General features: G+C 42.1%; 1 protein-coding gene across 1 annotated transcript in view; it reads right to left on the bottom strand.

The window, feature by feature from the left end:
• The window catches only part of csmd2 (CUB and Sushi multiple domains 2), a 282,555-nt gene that overhangs the window by 82,930 nt on the left and 184,256 nt on the right, over positions 1-15,369 (bottom strand). Inside the window, exons 27-33 of the mRNA XM_074613264.1 lie at positions 11,268-11,470; positions 10,919-11,110; positions 9,170-9,308; positions 8,814-9,001; positions 4,660-4,854; positions 3,799-3,915; positions 1,103-1,216 (exon numbers count right to left, since the gene is read on the bottom strand). Coding sequence (XP_074469365.1) covers positions 1,103-1,216; positions 3,799-3,915; positions 4,660-4,854; positions 8,814-9,001; positions 9,170-9,308; positions 10,919-11,110; positions 11,268-11,470 — 1,148 coding nt within the window. The remainder of the gene's footprint in view (positions 1-1,102; positions 1,217-3,798; positions 3,916-4,659; positions 4,855-8,813; positions 9,002-9,169; positions 9,309-10,918; positions 11,111-11,267; positions 11,471-15,369) is intronic.

Raw genomic sequence — 15,369 nt, 5'->3', positions numbered from 1 at the left:
GTGCTTCTCTTCTGTTGGACATCTATTCAGAAATGTTTGCAAAAGAGGGATATTTTTTTGGGCAGCTCTCACTTCAAGTAGGGACTAGTTTAGATTTAGGATGTATCTTTGGGATTAAGGATAAAACTAAAATTAGGATTATGCACAAATAAAATAAAAGTACATTGGTTGAATGTGTCCGTGCGTCTTTAAATTAACTGCCTAGGAATATAGCATTGCGTTGCATGGGAATATCTCACCATAACTGAAGTTAAAACTGTGAACAATTAATCAGAAAATGGTGTTGTTATTCTTTGATGTTTGTTAGATTATATGGTTTAATAAAATGGTATTACAACAATTTGAAAAGTAGTGATTTGAAACAAGGAGCTGATACTGAAAAGCTGAAAAGTTGAGCCACTAGTATTAACGTAATACCCATGCTTTAAGGTTGTAATTCACTATTTATGATTGTTGCGGTAATGTTAATGCAGCTTTGTGTCTTTGTTTCAGGTCTTCATGCTAAAAACTATTTCCCCCTATCTCATTTCCCCAGCTTAAACCCGGCACACAATGGTTTGTTAGCGCACTTGTTTGCCTACATAACTGCACGCGCATATATCCTGAGAGTTGACTTGTGTTTGTGTGTAATACCAACTCAGGTGTATGTGCATGCAAGTCCTCTTGAGCCTGTCGGCTGATATGTTATCCCTGTGACTCTTTAAGTAGTTGTTGTTGCTACTGTTGAATTGTTTTACAGCTCACTGGAGCCCACCTGCAGCCACGGCAGCTCTGCCTGTGTCAGCAATTTGTCTCTGAGTTTAACTGGGTTCTTATGAAAGGGATAAGGCTAAGACAATATTTTATTTAGTCCTCTGTCATGTCCTGAAATAATTCCCAGGAGATCAAATAGTCCAATGATTTGTGAAGCACTGGTGCTGAATATGAAACAAAAGCTGTACAAGTGCATATAGGATTCAAGTCTTGAATAGCTGCAGCTCAATGTAAATGGCTTCTATTTCCCACCTCCCTTATGTTTGATACCTGCTGAAATATCCCCCACAGTACATACCCAACAACGTGAAAGCATGCATCTGAATGTGTGTTTTTGTGTTTAAAGTACCTGTGTGTGCTCCAGAAAGGGAGCTGAGAACGCGGGAGTGCTGCGTCGGCCCATCGTAAACCTCCACGATGTCATTCAGAGCTGTCTGGAAGAAGGCGAATTGACTGAAGACCACTAGAAAAGACAGACACGGACAGAAAATTGACAACAGAGCAAAGTGAAATTAGCTAAAATGTGTGAAAACTCTAAAAATCCATTTGAAATAACACAGAGAATCCATTACCAAAAGTGCTCTGTAGTATCATGATTCAAAAGAATAGTATCAACAGCAATTTCAATCAAAATGCGGTCTTTAAAGGCGAGGTGGATAATACTTGGCAGTTATGACAACACAACCAAAAAATGATATTACACGACTGGATCAGCAATCCTGTCTGCGCTTGATTGCTTGTCAGTAGATGAAAGGCTTTGGCAATGACAGCCAAACTGGTGTACAATGCGCAGCTAAAGCTCCGTGATGCTTTCATCCTTTTACACCGCTATTGCCTCAACATATTCTGCCCTTACACATCTAATCTATGTCTAGTTTGCTTATATATTGCAGGTTGAAAACGAGGCTGAGGGAGAGAGGGGACAGATGACTCTCCATTAGGCGTGATGGCAGGACCTATCTTCTGAGTAACTCTCGAACATGACTCAGCGTCTGTTTTCTAGGCAGCTTCGGTGGTTTTCTTTATTCGTACATCCTCTTCATCTCCATCTAATGATAAAAGACACCGGTGGTTGCGGTGACACCCATCCTGTCCTCTGCATTGAGCAAAATAGCCTATCATTAGGGCAGGTGCATCAGCTTAATGAGAAGCGGCAAGAATGGAGGCGAGAGCAATTGTGGCTCTGCACGACAAAGTGTGTTGCCTTGGGCCTCGCTGTCTTTTTCCAGGAAAATGCAAATGTGGACCTTAATTATTTCAATTTCCTCCCTCGCCTTAACTCCATTGAGTGAAATATGTCGCCGACAGGGTCCAAGAAGAATGGGCGCCCAGTCGTTTTGGAGCGGCGCCAGACGTCTGAATGGGCGTCATGACCTCGACATTTAAAAAGACCGGGGTGAAGTACCAAAAACACATGCCGGCCGCTGCTGTTTGGTGTAATTTAACAACGATAGGACTCGAGCTTCCCCTTAGAGAGGCACGATGCTGATAACTCATTAAAGGGCCGGAGGGACAAGAGTAAAGGAAGCAGGAGATAAAAAGAGAGAAAGTCAGACAGAAAGTCAAGCAGGGAAGACGTTGTGGGCAAGTAAGTGAAACATGTTTGCTTCTGGTATTTGCATGTTTGAGCTGTGTCACACTTCAGCATTGTTTTGCTTTCTGAATAATTTGCTGCAGTATCAGATTACATATTGGAAGCAAGCTGTGACCTTTAAGATGGAAATGCCAAAAAGTAGTGAAACTCCGGGAACTCTGGATCTTCCAGACACCAATTATTTTTCGGCGTGTGTGTGTGTGTGTGTGTGTGTGTGTGTGTGTGTGTGTGCGTGTCTGAGACAGACATATCGTATGCCTGGTGTGTAAGATAGTGATTAAATTGCTCTACCAAAGTAATGTGAAAATATGTGTATGACAATGAGAGAAAAACTGATATTGGAACCATCAATCACTGTGTGATTCTGCTGTGGGTGTGAAAATATGAAAAACTAGAATTACCATCTTGCGGTTGTATGCAGCCGCCGCCAACCAGTTAAGTTTCAGTTTACGTCCATGTCTGTCCAAAATGTTATCGCTTCATTATTTTATTCTTTTAAACATTTGTGAAAAATTGTCACGATTAGCATATTAATTCTTGAGTTATGGTGAAAAACGTTCAGTTAATCCTTGAGTCCAGGTGGACGTTTGTGCTAGATTTGGACAACCCAAAAACATAATAGGCTCGTTCGAGATGAACTGCACACAAGATGTGTTTGTTAACAGATGAAACCTTCACTGCACAACATGGGACTAATAGCCTTCAATCTAGCGTTAAATATCACAATTACACAGAAAGTTATGACTTTCTACAACACGTGGTGTTTGTTGTCAAACTAAGAGCCAATCAGCCCTTTGACCAGGCGTTTCCCATCATGCCCTGGGTCTTGCAGTCGGTAGAGAGCCACTGCGACGCCTGGCTCTAAAAAACTGCGGCCGCCTCGATCTCGTGAGTTTATCGTCGCCCACTTGAGCATGACGTCAGAGCAAGGCAGGATCAAGTTGGAGGTAAATCTAACCGGCATGCATTGTGCGCCAATCGCCGGTGATCAATTCTGTGTAAGCCTGGCTCATCTCGAACGTGCTTAAAGCCTCCGACCGTGGCTGTTGCCGGAACGGAGACATAAAAACTGCATTCAGAAAACATCTGACTAAAGCACTTTAATTGCAAGTCGAGAAGACGGTATGTGTGGGAGCTTTTACAAGTTTACCACAAACTTGTTGTCTCCTACACATCTGCCACTAAGAATATTCAGGTGTGGGAGAAAAAAGCTCAACGGTTTTCTTCTTACTCTCATTAGTTTCCACATTGAAAGAATACGTAGAATGTTAGTGAGGCACTTGAGCACAGTTTGAGCCTGATAAGGGCATTCTGTGCATTATAGAATAACTGCATCTTAATTAAACACACATAATTATCCCCCGTGTAGACACTCACAGATGCAAACACAGATGCACAATTAAAAATATGTTCGGAAAAACACAGCAATACAGTGCTCTTCCTTGGCTTACCGTAATCCTTGGGCACCACCACAGTGTACAGACAGGTTCGTGCACTGCTGTAGTTGCCGGGGTAACCGGGAGACAAGACCACTCCCTCAAAACCTGAGTACTGTCCACCGCACGGAGCTAGAGAGAGAGACACACAGAGATGAGACATGAAGAGACGAAGCAGACAAAGTAGGACGATCTAAAGCCAATAGTGCAAGATTCCATTTCTGCCCTACCTCCTGCTTTCCCATCCCCTCTGTTCTACTACTCCTAAATTACTTTTCTTGTCTGATTGGGTTTTGGGTGGAAGATGTCCCTGGTGTTTGCCAGAGTGAAATTGCAATGTTTTCCAAGTGTCCCTCTGGGTTAGCCTGGCTGAGATGAGGCCCTGGATCTCCTCTCCTGCTTTAAGTTTCTGCGCATGCTTGCATCTGTGTGTCATCCCATGTATGTGACTGCGTTTTGCTTGCGTACATGCATTCCACCTGACACGTAACCGAGGCTTCACACTGTGAGAGACATATTCGGTGGTGCCTGGGATCTTTTACCAGCTTTTCAGGGGGGATATGCACAGCGTGTGTCAGTCGTGTCGCGGGAATGTCAGAACAGCCAGGATGACGCAGGTTCTGTCGTGTGTGTGTGTGTGTGAGGAGCAGATATGCAAAATAAGAAGCTCCCTTCAAACTGCAGATTAAATTAAAGCTAAACCCCTCACATGTATTGACATTAGCAAAACCCACACAGCTCTACGCATATACCTGTAGGATATAGCTCTGCGCAAAAACCACATGATCATACATACATGCATGTTTACATGTGATGAATCTATAATTGTGGTGTGGTTTGTGTTCCTAGCAGCCGTCTCCAGATGTCAGTGTTTACCAATGCAGATGGGTTTGGGTTTGTTCCAGCTCGGCTTGCCGTCTCCCCCCATGATGCAAGTGAGGGTTGGGTCTCCCTCTAGTGTGTAGCCACTGTCGCAGTGGTAGGTGACGGTGGAGCCCAGCTTGAGATCGGTGCCCGCCCGAGTCCCGTTGCGCACCAGGCCCGGCTCGAAGCAAGACTCCCTGGGGTTCTCTGTGGAGAGAGGTAACACGGTGGAAAATCAGCGACAGAAGGGAACGTGTGATGGTATTCAATAAAAGGATTTTTTGCATCAAGCTGCAGCAGTGATACTGGAATAGAAATTGTTTTCTGCCTCAGGTTCCTGATATTCTCGGATTTCTTACTTCCTTTCTTTTTCGTCGCTTACGTTCCCGTTTTTCCCCCCTAACCCTGTGCTTTCCTCTTTCAGTAAATATATCTCACTGACTGCCACTTTTTCTCTCTAGCCCTTGACAGTGCCCTTTCATCTGTGGCTGCTGGAGGTATGTATGGCTGGGGAGACAGACAGGCAGCTGATTGAGAGTGGCATTGCTCTGGCCCAAGGTCTGCTGACTGCACACAACACTTCGCTGTGCAGTCAACTAGAGAAGACGATGCACATACGCAAGCTTTCTCTAGCGAACGCACACACACATACTCGGCCTCGACACACACTCACACACACACACACACACACTGTATCTAACCACATATCAATCACCACTCCTGAGGTCGTAAGAAAGATGTCTCGCTCAATCTACCATCACATTGTTCTTAGATGGAAAATGTGCATTGTGAGAAAGGAGGCCTATCAATTTGGCACACTTCACACCCTTACAGCTAAAATAGACATAGGAAAAATGCCCAAAGCAATTTAGCTCAATCGTAAACACAGTTCACTCTAGCCTCACAGCAAACTTCAATATTTGATGACTTATCGTGCACACATACAAAAGGGAAGGTGAGTCAAATGTTTTCTTTCATCAGGAAAACTTCAACTTAGAGTTCAGTGCCTCAGAAAAAAAATGTGCCCGAGTTACCTCGATATCAACCAACTGAAGGCAAACTTTAAATAGGAAACACTTTAAAGGGATAGTTCAGGTTTTTTGAAGTGGGGTTGTATGAGGTACTTATCCATAGTAGGTGGATTACTTAACGTAGATGACAGTTGGCGTGCCCCCTGCAGCGAGAAACAGACAGGAGCACAGCAACACAGTGCGGTGGACGGCAGAAAAAAGTATTTTTTGATATCAGTGTAAGTGTACGCTATATTTAGAATACTTTATGACGGCAAACTGAACTGAAAGTGAAACGTATCTATACTGGTTTTGTCATCTGAGCCTGCTGGCTTTGGAGACAGCAAAGCTAAGTTTCACTTTGAGTTCAGTTCCCCCGTCGGAAAGGAGAAGGAAAGGCAAGATAGAACGGTGAAAATATTCTAAATATAGCGCGCACTTAAAGGGATATCATTTTTTTTAGGTGAACCTTTCTTTTAGGTGGCTAAAATATGTTTCGCTGCCGGCCCCATCCTCAGTTCTGTATTGCTTTGCTCCGGTGCTCCTGTCTGTTTCTCGATGCTGGGGGCACATTGACCGTCACCTCCTGTAAGTAATACACCTACTATCGATAAGTACCTCATACAAACCCACATCAAAATACCCACACTATCCCTTTAAATAGGAAACACATATTCATATTTGTGAAGGTCAATTGGGATGCCGACATAAAAAAGGTTTCGTTTTACTTCTTTCTCATGACAATGGTATTTACATAAGCTATTTCATTACCTGTCTCAGAATTTATAATGTTAACTTCCCTGTCTACCTTCAATGAAAAGGACCAACATTAGTTTTTTTTTTTTCCTGTTCTACCATCTGCCATTTAAAGAGGGGTTCAGTTTGCACTATGAACAACAACCTCCTCATGTTGTTTACCATAAAGCAAATTCCCTTTGTTCTACAAGCATATTTCATGCAAAATCACTCTTCTGTGTACAGTAATTATAACAAAGTATATGTCTAAGTAATGTTCTAATGATTTATTGATGATAAAATGTACACGTAACACCTTGGATAAATGCCTAGTTTCTAAGCTGAGAGCTGGGGACCCGCTGACCAGACAGGAGGCTGCCCTTCATGGCTGAACAGAGTGCCGGGGCCAAGCATGTGATCTGCCGGTCTGTCTCCTAGGGCACCTGCTCTAGACAGGTTGAGCCCTTTCATGGGCTGATGTAGACCCGAACCTTCCCTCGCCGCCTCCTCCATTAAACCAGCACACCTGGCAAGAGACAGCGGAGGCGTGATGGATGTAGCGGGCATTACGTGTGGACTGGCCCTGGACACAAGCTAGTGGTGAGAAGGTCGGTCGCCGCAATGAGGATGGCCGATTTAACAAGCACTTGCCCCGGGACATTTTGTAGGTGCGAGAGAAAATGGTGCGAGTGGCATCATCTGTTTTGGAGAATACTCGACGGAGTTTAAGTGATGTGATGTGAAGTGAAAATGAGCCCAGGAGTTAGTGAGGAGATTGGATTGGACAGATGTGAGTACGAGGGTTGCTCGAATGTGTGTATCTGTCCAGGTCTGTGTCTATGGGTGTTATTCAAATGTGGCTCAGGCATGGCAAGTTTTTGCCCACATATTTCCCTGGAGAGCCTAATCAGACATGGCCAGAGACACGGGAAACAGAAAGACATAACGACTGCTTGGTAAAGAGGCTGACAGCACCTCAGGCAGATCTTGTAATGCAATTTTCAGTGAGCGGTCCGACCAGATACTTGCCGGGCCAAGTCGTCAACTCGCTTGCTTTTCTCACCAACCAGATCCAAACCCGCAGCCAGACACGCTTTTGTGCCATGTTGTTTGTCTGAAGCTGAGGAGGTAATTTATGTATTATTTGGTTATGGTTCATTAGTGTGGAGAATTGGAAGTGGGGAGAGGGAGTTTTTCGGAGCCTCACACTGGGTCCATCTGCTCTACCAGATTGGCCATACAATATCACACACTCTATCACACACTGCAGACAATATTGCTAGGAGTGAGTTAAGGGGTAGGGCTCTGTAACACTGTCTTCACAAAACGCAGTGCTTTACTCCGTTTATGTACAGCTTGCAAACGAGTCTGCGTTGCATAAAACAGGTAGCGTTCCGAAATCAGTTGCTTATATAGATCAAATCCCACCTGAACGCCAGCCAAGAAACAGAGAGCTCAGCGTCGATGTGGAATTGGTTAAACGTCTGATACCTTAAACAGCTCCTAATTGAGGCTGGAAGATTTAGGAAGATTTAACACTGTTCTCTCAAGCGAAGCCCTTAACGAAGATGCCCAGTCTAATTTAGAGCTTGTTCAGCGTCTGTATATTTGTTAGAAAAAAGGCTTTAACATACAGGCACTGAGGCGTTACCCCGTGAGGCTGAAACACAAACGCAGAAAACACATGTGTAGCATTATCCTTAAACCAACTGGCTGTCTGTCAAGTATGTCTGTGATCATTCTGCACCATGTGTGCAGTACAGAGTGCCCCGTGCGAACAAATGATATGGGTCCCCCCGAACAACATGCTGCGGTCAGCTGAGCACAGACATGAGACAACAACACGCTGTTTGCTCTAATTTATGAAGAGCCTTTTGTGCAGCTTGCGAAGCGTCGATCAAAAAGAGCAGAGCAACACAAAGAATTATGAAAATGAAAAGCAACACATGCTGTCGGCTTTTCATTTTCATAATGTGTTACTCGGCTACTAGAGGAGGCACGGATCAATAATGACGGGCCGAGCAGACTATAGCACAAATGGGATGGTGGTGATCAGGACGCTGCAGCACATCCCCATTCTCCCTCTGAAGCAATTTTCACACCACTAATCTCACTCGCTTTGTACTAGACACAAGAGAAAGTTAAAAAGAAACAATCTGCAAGGTCGATAAGCAGCAGAGGGTAAATCCATTCTCACTCTGCCAGAGGAATAATTTTAAAACATGAATTGTTTAGGGGATAAAGCTTCACATACTATTTCAAATTCCCTGTTTTTTTTTTCAGGATCTTAAGACGCTTGAGATGAAAAACTCAGACAAAAGACACACAACATCTGAGTTTCCACTAGCTTGATATATTTGTCCAATTAGCTAAATATTGTAGTGTTTCAAGTCAGTCTTCTAACCAAAAAAAGGTGCCCACCTGTGTACTGCAGCACGAATCCATTGCTGCTGAGGGAAGCATCGCTGCGGAAAGCTAGGAAGAGCATGTTGAGGCTGCTCTCGATGCGCTCTGGAACGTCTGTGCCATAAAAACTACCCAGCAAGGGGCTGAGGGAGTCCGGCCCATCGTAGATATGTAAGAAGTCATAACTGGGCTCCAAGCTGAACCTAGTTAAAGAAGTGGAAATAAAACATACGCAAACATTTGGAGTTGTGGCAAACTTCACTGGCATCATAGTGTTTGCATTGTGTACGGATGTATACAATAGGTTAGAAATAGATAGAAATATGCAATTTCAAACACACATGTTGCAATTAGTGTGCTTAAAAGCTTACTGGTTGAAGCTAAGAGCGATGACGTAGTCCGGTGTGACAGAGACGGTCCAGTCACACTCCCTCCCATGGGGGTAAGGTTCAGGATAGTCTGGAGACAGAATGAGCCCACTAGGGCCTGTCAGGTTGCCACCGCACGGAGCTACGAAAAGGGAGAAATCGATAAGTAAATACAACAGTAACACTTATAACACTATCATTTTCAGCTATTGTATATTCATCCAAAAAAACTATTTTGTAACACAAAAATCCTAAAGGATTTCATCCAATTTAAATTTTCTGTTAAAAGTATGATTTGCTTATTCAGCCTATTATTATTTTGTTAAAACTCTTATGTAGTAAATTCTTGAAATGAGCTGCTTGGCAACCAACTGATAGAACTACTAACATATGCAAAAACTTTTAACGGCACTATCAATTAAAAAAAGACATATTAAAAAGTACACAAAAACAGTCGGCCTAGCTACACACATTTTCCAAATGTTTGAAGAAACACCAACTTTCAAAGTCGCAAATGCATTTTTTTAACTGCTATTCATAATCTCCTGCAGTTTTGTGCAGTAGCGGTGCTACAAGTTGCATCTCTGTTTTCTGAATCAAATAGCTTCTCAGTAAGCTTAGCTCTTTTATTGATCAAGTAGTGAGGTAGCAACCACACAAGCTACAATTTCCCCAAGCATTTCTGAAACTCAATTATGGTATTAAGGTGCACGATTGCCCATGGATGAGTGTGTAATATACTATAATTTATATTATATTATTATTTATATTATTCAATTATTATAGATTAGGCCTAAGAGCACTGACTTGGAATGAAGTTGGCTCAAAGTAAAAAAAAAAAAATAGCTCCAATGTAGTTAAACTACTTCTGCCATGTTGCTGTACCTCAGCTTGCCGAATGTCTCTAGGGTTAGCTTCAGTGTATTGAAGCCTCATTTATTGTAGAGTAACTGGTATCTTAGCTCGCTGCACTTTCCAAGTAGCTTGCCCAACACTGCCTGCTGTATATGATATATGGCTTCCCCATAGGAAGTCGTAGTGACAGACGTTTAATTGAGACGTAGCTAATGCCCATTGACACTGCTTACCATAATCTCACCTGTAACTGTCAGAGAGGTGTCCTGCCCAACCCCGCACCGAGGACATTATCAAACTAATTAAGCTAAGCACTAATTAAACAAGGCAGCTAATTACAAGGTCTTAATTGCCATTGTTAATTCACATTGTTTTGCAGAGCACCGAGTGTGATCATATATATATATATATATATATAGAAAAAAAACAAAGACTGTGAAGGAGTAGCGGTCTGACTGAGAGGTCTGTGTTGCTATTGAGAGGCAGGATAATCAGATCTCTATGTCTGCTGCAGTGACTTCGGGAAACGTCTAGGGAACGAGGCAATCGGGTTTGCCACTTAAGATTCACTTAAGGAGTCTGTTAAGTAATCATGTTAGGAATCTGTATTGTCTACCTGTTTTCAGACCAGTGAAGAGAGGTGATTTTTTTATTTTTTTATCTTCTGTCTTTGCTACTTATATCATTTTAAATCTCATAAAACCACGTAAAGTTTACACAAAGAAATTGAAAGAATATATTATATTTCCTTAAAAAATGGGTGTATATATAAAAACCTGCATGTCCTACGTGTTCTTATTACCCAGCAGCAGCTATGTGACAACATTCAGGCTAGTTCTGATCATAATCCATGCACCGTGGTTAGCCATAACCGATGATTGCATGCTTTGGTAGTACCTGTGCATGTAGGAGGGTCTGGCTGCCAGAAGAAGCGACCGTTGATCTCCGTGCAGGTGATCCTGTTGGCCCCCTGCAGGATGTAGCCAGGATCACACTGGAACACCACATGGTCCCCGGGCTCCTTGCTGTCGCCGCCGCGGGTCCCGTTAGCAGGCATGCCCGGGTCATTGCAGGAGGTTGCAGTGGAGACTGAAGGAGCATGAGGAGACTCAATCATCGACATGAAAATGATCCGCAGTTACATGATGAAAAGTGGGTCTCTCTCTGCACCCAGTTACCACCCAGTCATCAACCCAAGTTCATCTAACATTCCTTTCACCTCCCTCCCACCATCCTCCCTCCTCACCAGAGAACTGCAGAGCGAAGCCCTGCTTGCTAGTGAAGAAATCGGTGGTGAACTGCAGGCTGACGGTGTTGAAGGTGCTGTGGGCGTCCAGAGGAACCACTGAGCCACTCAGCTCCCTCAGCAAGACCCCTCCATCATGGGGCCCGTCCCAGATCCGAAGCACATCGTGGACCTCCTCCGTGTGGTAAACCAGGAAATGCATACTGTTAAAGACAAAGACAAGATCCTTTAGAGGCCATGACAGTTGATAGATGACACACCTTCTGATATATTTATGCTTTCAACCCCACGCAACCCCTTTTTACAATTCAGCCTTACAGAAAGCAAGACAAAGAGCGGTTTGTTTTCTCACAGAAATATTAAAGCTCTGACTATTGACGCCTCCTATTTGCATTCCATTTTGTTCAAACAGACCTTAGGTCCTTTTTAATGGAAGTTAATTGGAGCAGAAGTCCATATCTTGCAGCTTTTCCATAAACAGCTTTAGTCAAAAGAAAAAATTAGGCTCCATTCATTGGGGATTGGTAAAATTCTTGCTCCGTCTTTTCAAAAGGTTTTTATCAAGATTCAGTATTTTATTTGTATTATATGGAGACTAAAATTAAATATTATAAAAAAGCAGAAAGGTAAAGAAAGGGGGAAACAAATCTAGGCTTTTAAAAATACAATTTAATATTGCTAAAATGTAAAAAAGGATGAGTCAGAACTGAGGAAGAGGAGGGCACTACTTGATTTAATCAAACTACTGAGTATTTATTTAAGAATCAATGAAAACAAAGATTTACCGTGATTAAAGGAGACAATACGAATAGGAAAAAAAAAGACAAAAACACGGTTAAGGGGCAAGTATAAAAGAGGGAAACAAATAGCATTTTAAAGGGAATCACAGACGCCAGATCCAGAGCATTCAATGGATGTTCCACAACGTCAGTCAAGCAGATACGGCTGCCACGGCATTTAATGGTTTCAGTCTAGACATCAGAAAGATGATGCTGTCAAAATATCTACCCTTCACTTTGGCACAGACAGCTGTCAGCCAGCTGGTGGTCCACTGGATGTGAATTTCACTGTAGTTGTGTACGTGTGTGTGTGTGTTTGTGTTTATGTGTGCAAGCGCGCCATCCTCAATGCAGTGGATTTATAATGATATATTGCTGGGAGTGTGAGCATGTTTACGTATGTGATTTGGAGAGGCTCAGCAGGACTAAAAGGGAAAGAAAATGGTATTTTAGAGCAAATGAGGGACGGGTGGTAATGTTGACATTGGCCACTCAATATAAAGGACGTATTTAAAGACAAACAGCAGCTTTATCCTGCAGCAAACACTTACAAGAAATTATAAAAATGTTTATGTCGGCTCATTTAATTTGCCCCTTAGATCTTTTTTTCCCTGCTGTCTTGAATGCCTTCAAAATAAGAGAAAACAGTGGAACGCACTGAGATGAAGATGTACTCAAAATAAAAGAAAACAATTTGTTGAACTGAACCTGACTCACCTGATTCACACACAAAGCGTTTATCAAAACAACATTGTTTTTTTCCCCTCCCCAAATTTCTGACAGCAAAAGAAAACATTGTCTCTAATGTTGCTTCAAAAGCTCTACTTGGATGATGTGTGATACCTTGCACGCATGCCACACAGAGACACTGAGACACTTCAATAAGTTGGGTGAAAATGAGCTCAACGGGGAACACCACTCACTGGTATTATAATTAAAACTTTAACAGTAACACATTTTCAAACACAATGACTAGGGCTGTCAAAGTTAACGCAATAATAACGCGCTAATGCAAATTTGTTTAAACGCTTCTAATTTCTTTAACGCAATCGATCTTTTGGAGGTTGTAGCTGCTCAGTTATAAAGGTAGAGTGAAGATACTGGCATCATATGAAACCCGAAAACATAAGGAATCCATTGGTGCCAACCATGCCATGCGAGAATGTCGTGAAGGAAAGGGGTCAAAATGGGTCCCTTGACCTCTGACCTTAAGATATGTGAATGAAAATGCGTTCTATGGGTACCCACGAGTCTCCCCTTTACAGACATGCCCACTTTATGATAATCACATGCAGTTTGGGGCAAGTCATAGTCAAGTCAGCACACTGACACACTGACAGCTGTTGTTGCCTGTTGGGCTTGAGTTTGCCATGTTATGATTTGTGCGTATTGTTTTATGCTAAATGCAGTACCTGTGAGGGCTTCTGGACAATATTTGTCATCGTTTTGTGTTGTTAATTGATTTCCAATACAAAATATATACATACATTTACATAAAGCAAGTATATTTGCCCACTCCCATGTTGATAAGAGTATTAAATACTTGACAAATCTCCCTTTAAGGTACATTTTGAACAGATAAAAAATGTGCAATTAGTTTGCAATTAACTATGGACAAGGGCGATTAATCGCGATTAAATACTTTAATCGATTGACAGCCCTACAAATTATACAACAAAGACAGCCCAACCTTATGGAAATGCATTTGTAACTTCAAAATGATTCAAAAAGTTCATATCAAATTTATTATGAAAATTATTTCATTATGAAAACTCAATGAAAACAGTGTTACCCCAAGGGGAATTCATGACTCTCCCTCATGTTTCAATCATTTCAATTTTAATATAAAGCAAACAACACTTGTTGTAATAAAATGCTCATCTAGCACTTTTTTTATTATTATAAAGAGAGCAGTCTGTAGAGCTCTGTTTATTCTATTACTTTGTCTTACACTCATTATAAATCTGTCCAGTAGTCATTTTCTCAAAATATAATTTTAAATTAATGGTAATCTCTGTCCTCATGGTATTTTTGGGGCTTTTAGCATCCTCGTCCCTTTACACACACACACACACACGTAGAGCCTTGAGCTACAGATGATGCAGAGGAGAAACAGCAACCCACTGATATGTCGGGTTTAGCAACAAGTTCCCACCGTTTCTGCATAATTGGTGTCAGACTCCGATCCCCATACTGTCTGATGTGTGAGCAGCAGCCAGGGGCTACCCAACAATGTGCTGCGTGTGTGGATACTGTACATAACCTACTTGACAAGTCCTGTTGCAATGCCCGTGAAAGAAGCGCGCATAAAACAAACAGATGCAGACAGGTGCACGAGTTTATGTTCACGCAAATGTACACTGATAGGTATATTTGAAGGGTATGCTGCATTACACGGGCGTACATTAGCATCCGAGCCTGGTAAACAGATGCAGCGAGAGAGACATGCATACATACAGTATTAACCTCCTTATCTCTGTGAAGCAGCACGTCGCATGTTTCCAACTTTCATCAAAGAAAAAACTAGCGTAAATACTAATCCTATTCTATGTAGCTGTTCCTCTGCTTACAGTTCTCCTGCTAATATTCACTGAAGCATTAATAATACCCTATACTATACAATAATCACTCAGAGCTGTGAATGAAAATAATATAAATAAAAAAACAGCAACACGGTGCTAATAAATATGAGCTGTTAGAGGAAATAGAAGAGAGAGCAAGCTTAACCTGTTTACTACTCTGGGCCTCACAGACAAACAACTGTGATTTGCTTACTAAACTGAAATTGCAAGGCACACATCTGTGTTCTCTCGTGTGGCGCGGAGAATCAAGACAGACATTTCTTTTGTTTTAGGGTGGCAGCAGCTTAAAGATCAGAGAGATGGGTGTCAACAACTCAGTGGTTTGTATCCAAAAAATGGGAGTGTAAAAGTGATCATTCTTTTAGCAACTACTGCTGAGGAGCATTTGAGAAGGGCAATGGAGCCTGAAATGCACCAGGAGAAGACAGCGGTTCTCCTTGGCAGCTCCCAAGTACAAGGTGCCAAACCTTTTCTTTTTTTTTTTATTATCTGTTAAATTAAATCTGCAGAAATAGATCAAATTCAAGTGAAACATGTCAAATGTCTTTTCTGCAAAGATGACATCAACAAAAACATTGACTGATTTATCTACAGTTGGCCAAACCCTTACGTGTAGGTAAAAAATAATGAAAAATGTGTTTGATATTCTGCAGTGCTCCTTCCCAAATGTTTAAACATTCTCTATTACCAGTCCAGGTTTACTGTTTACTGGATACTGTTCAGTGGTTGCATTTGACTTTC

This window comes from Sebastes fasciatus, chromosome 17, assembly GCF_043250625.1.
Source record: "Sebastes fasciatus isolate fSebFas1 chromosome 17, fSebFas1.pri, whole genome shotgun sequence".
Classification (NCBI taxonomy): domain Eukaryota; kingdom Metazoa; phylum Chordata; class Actinopteri; order Perciformes; family Sebastidae; genus Sebastes; species Sebastes fasciatus.
Note: the sequence above shows the minus strand (reverse complement) of the source record. Positions and strands in the feature narration are given on the sequence as shown.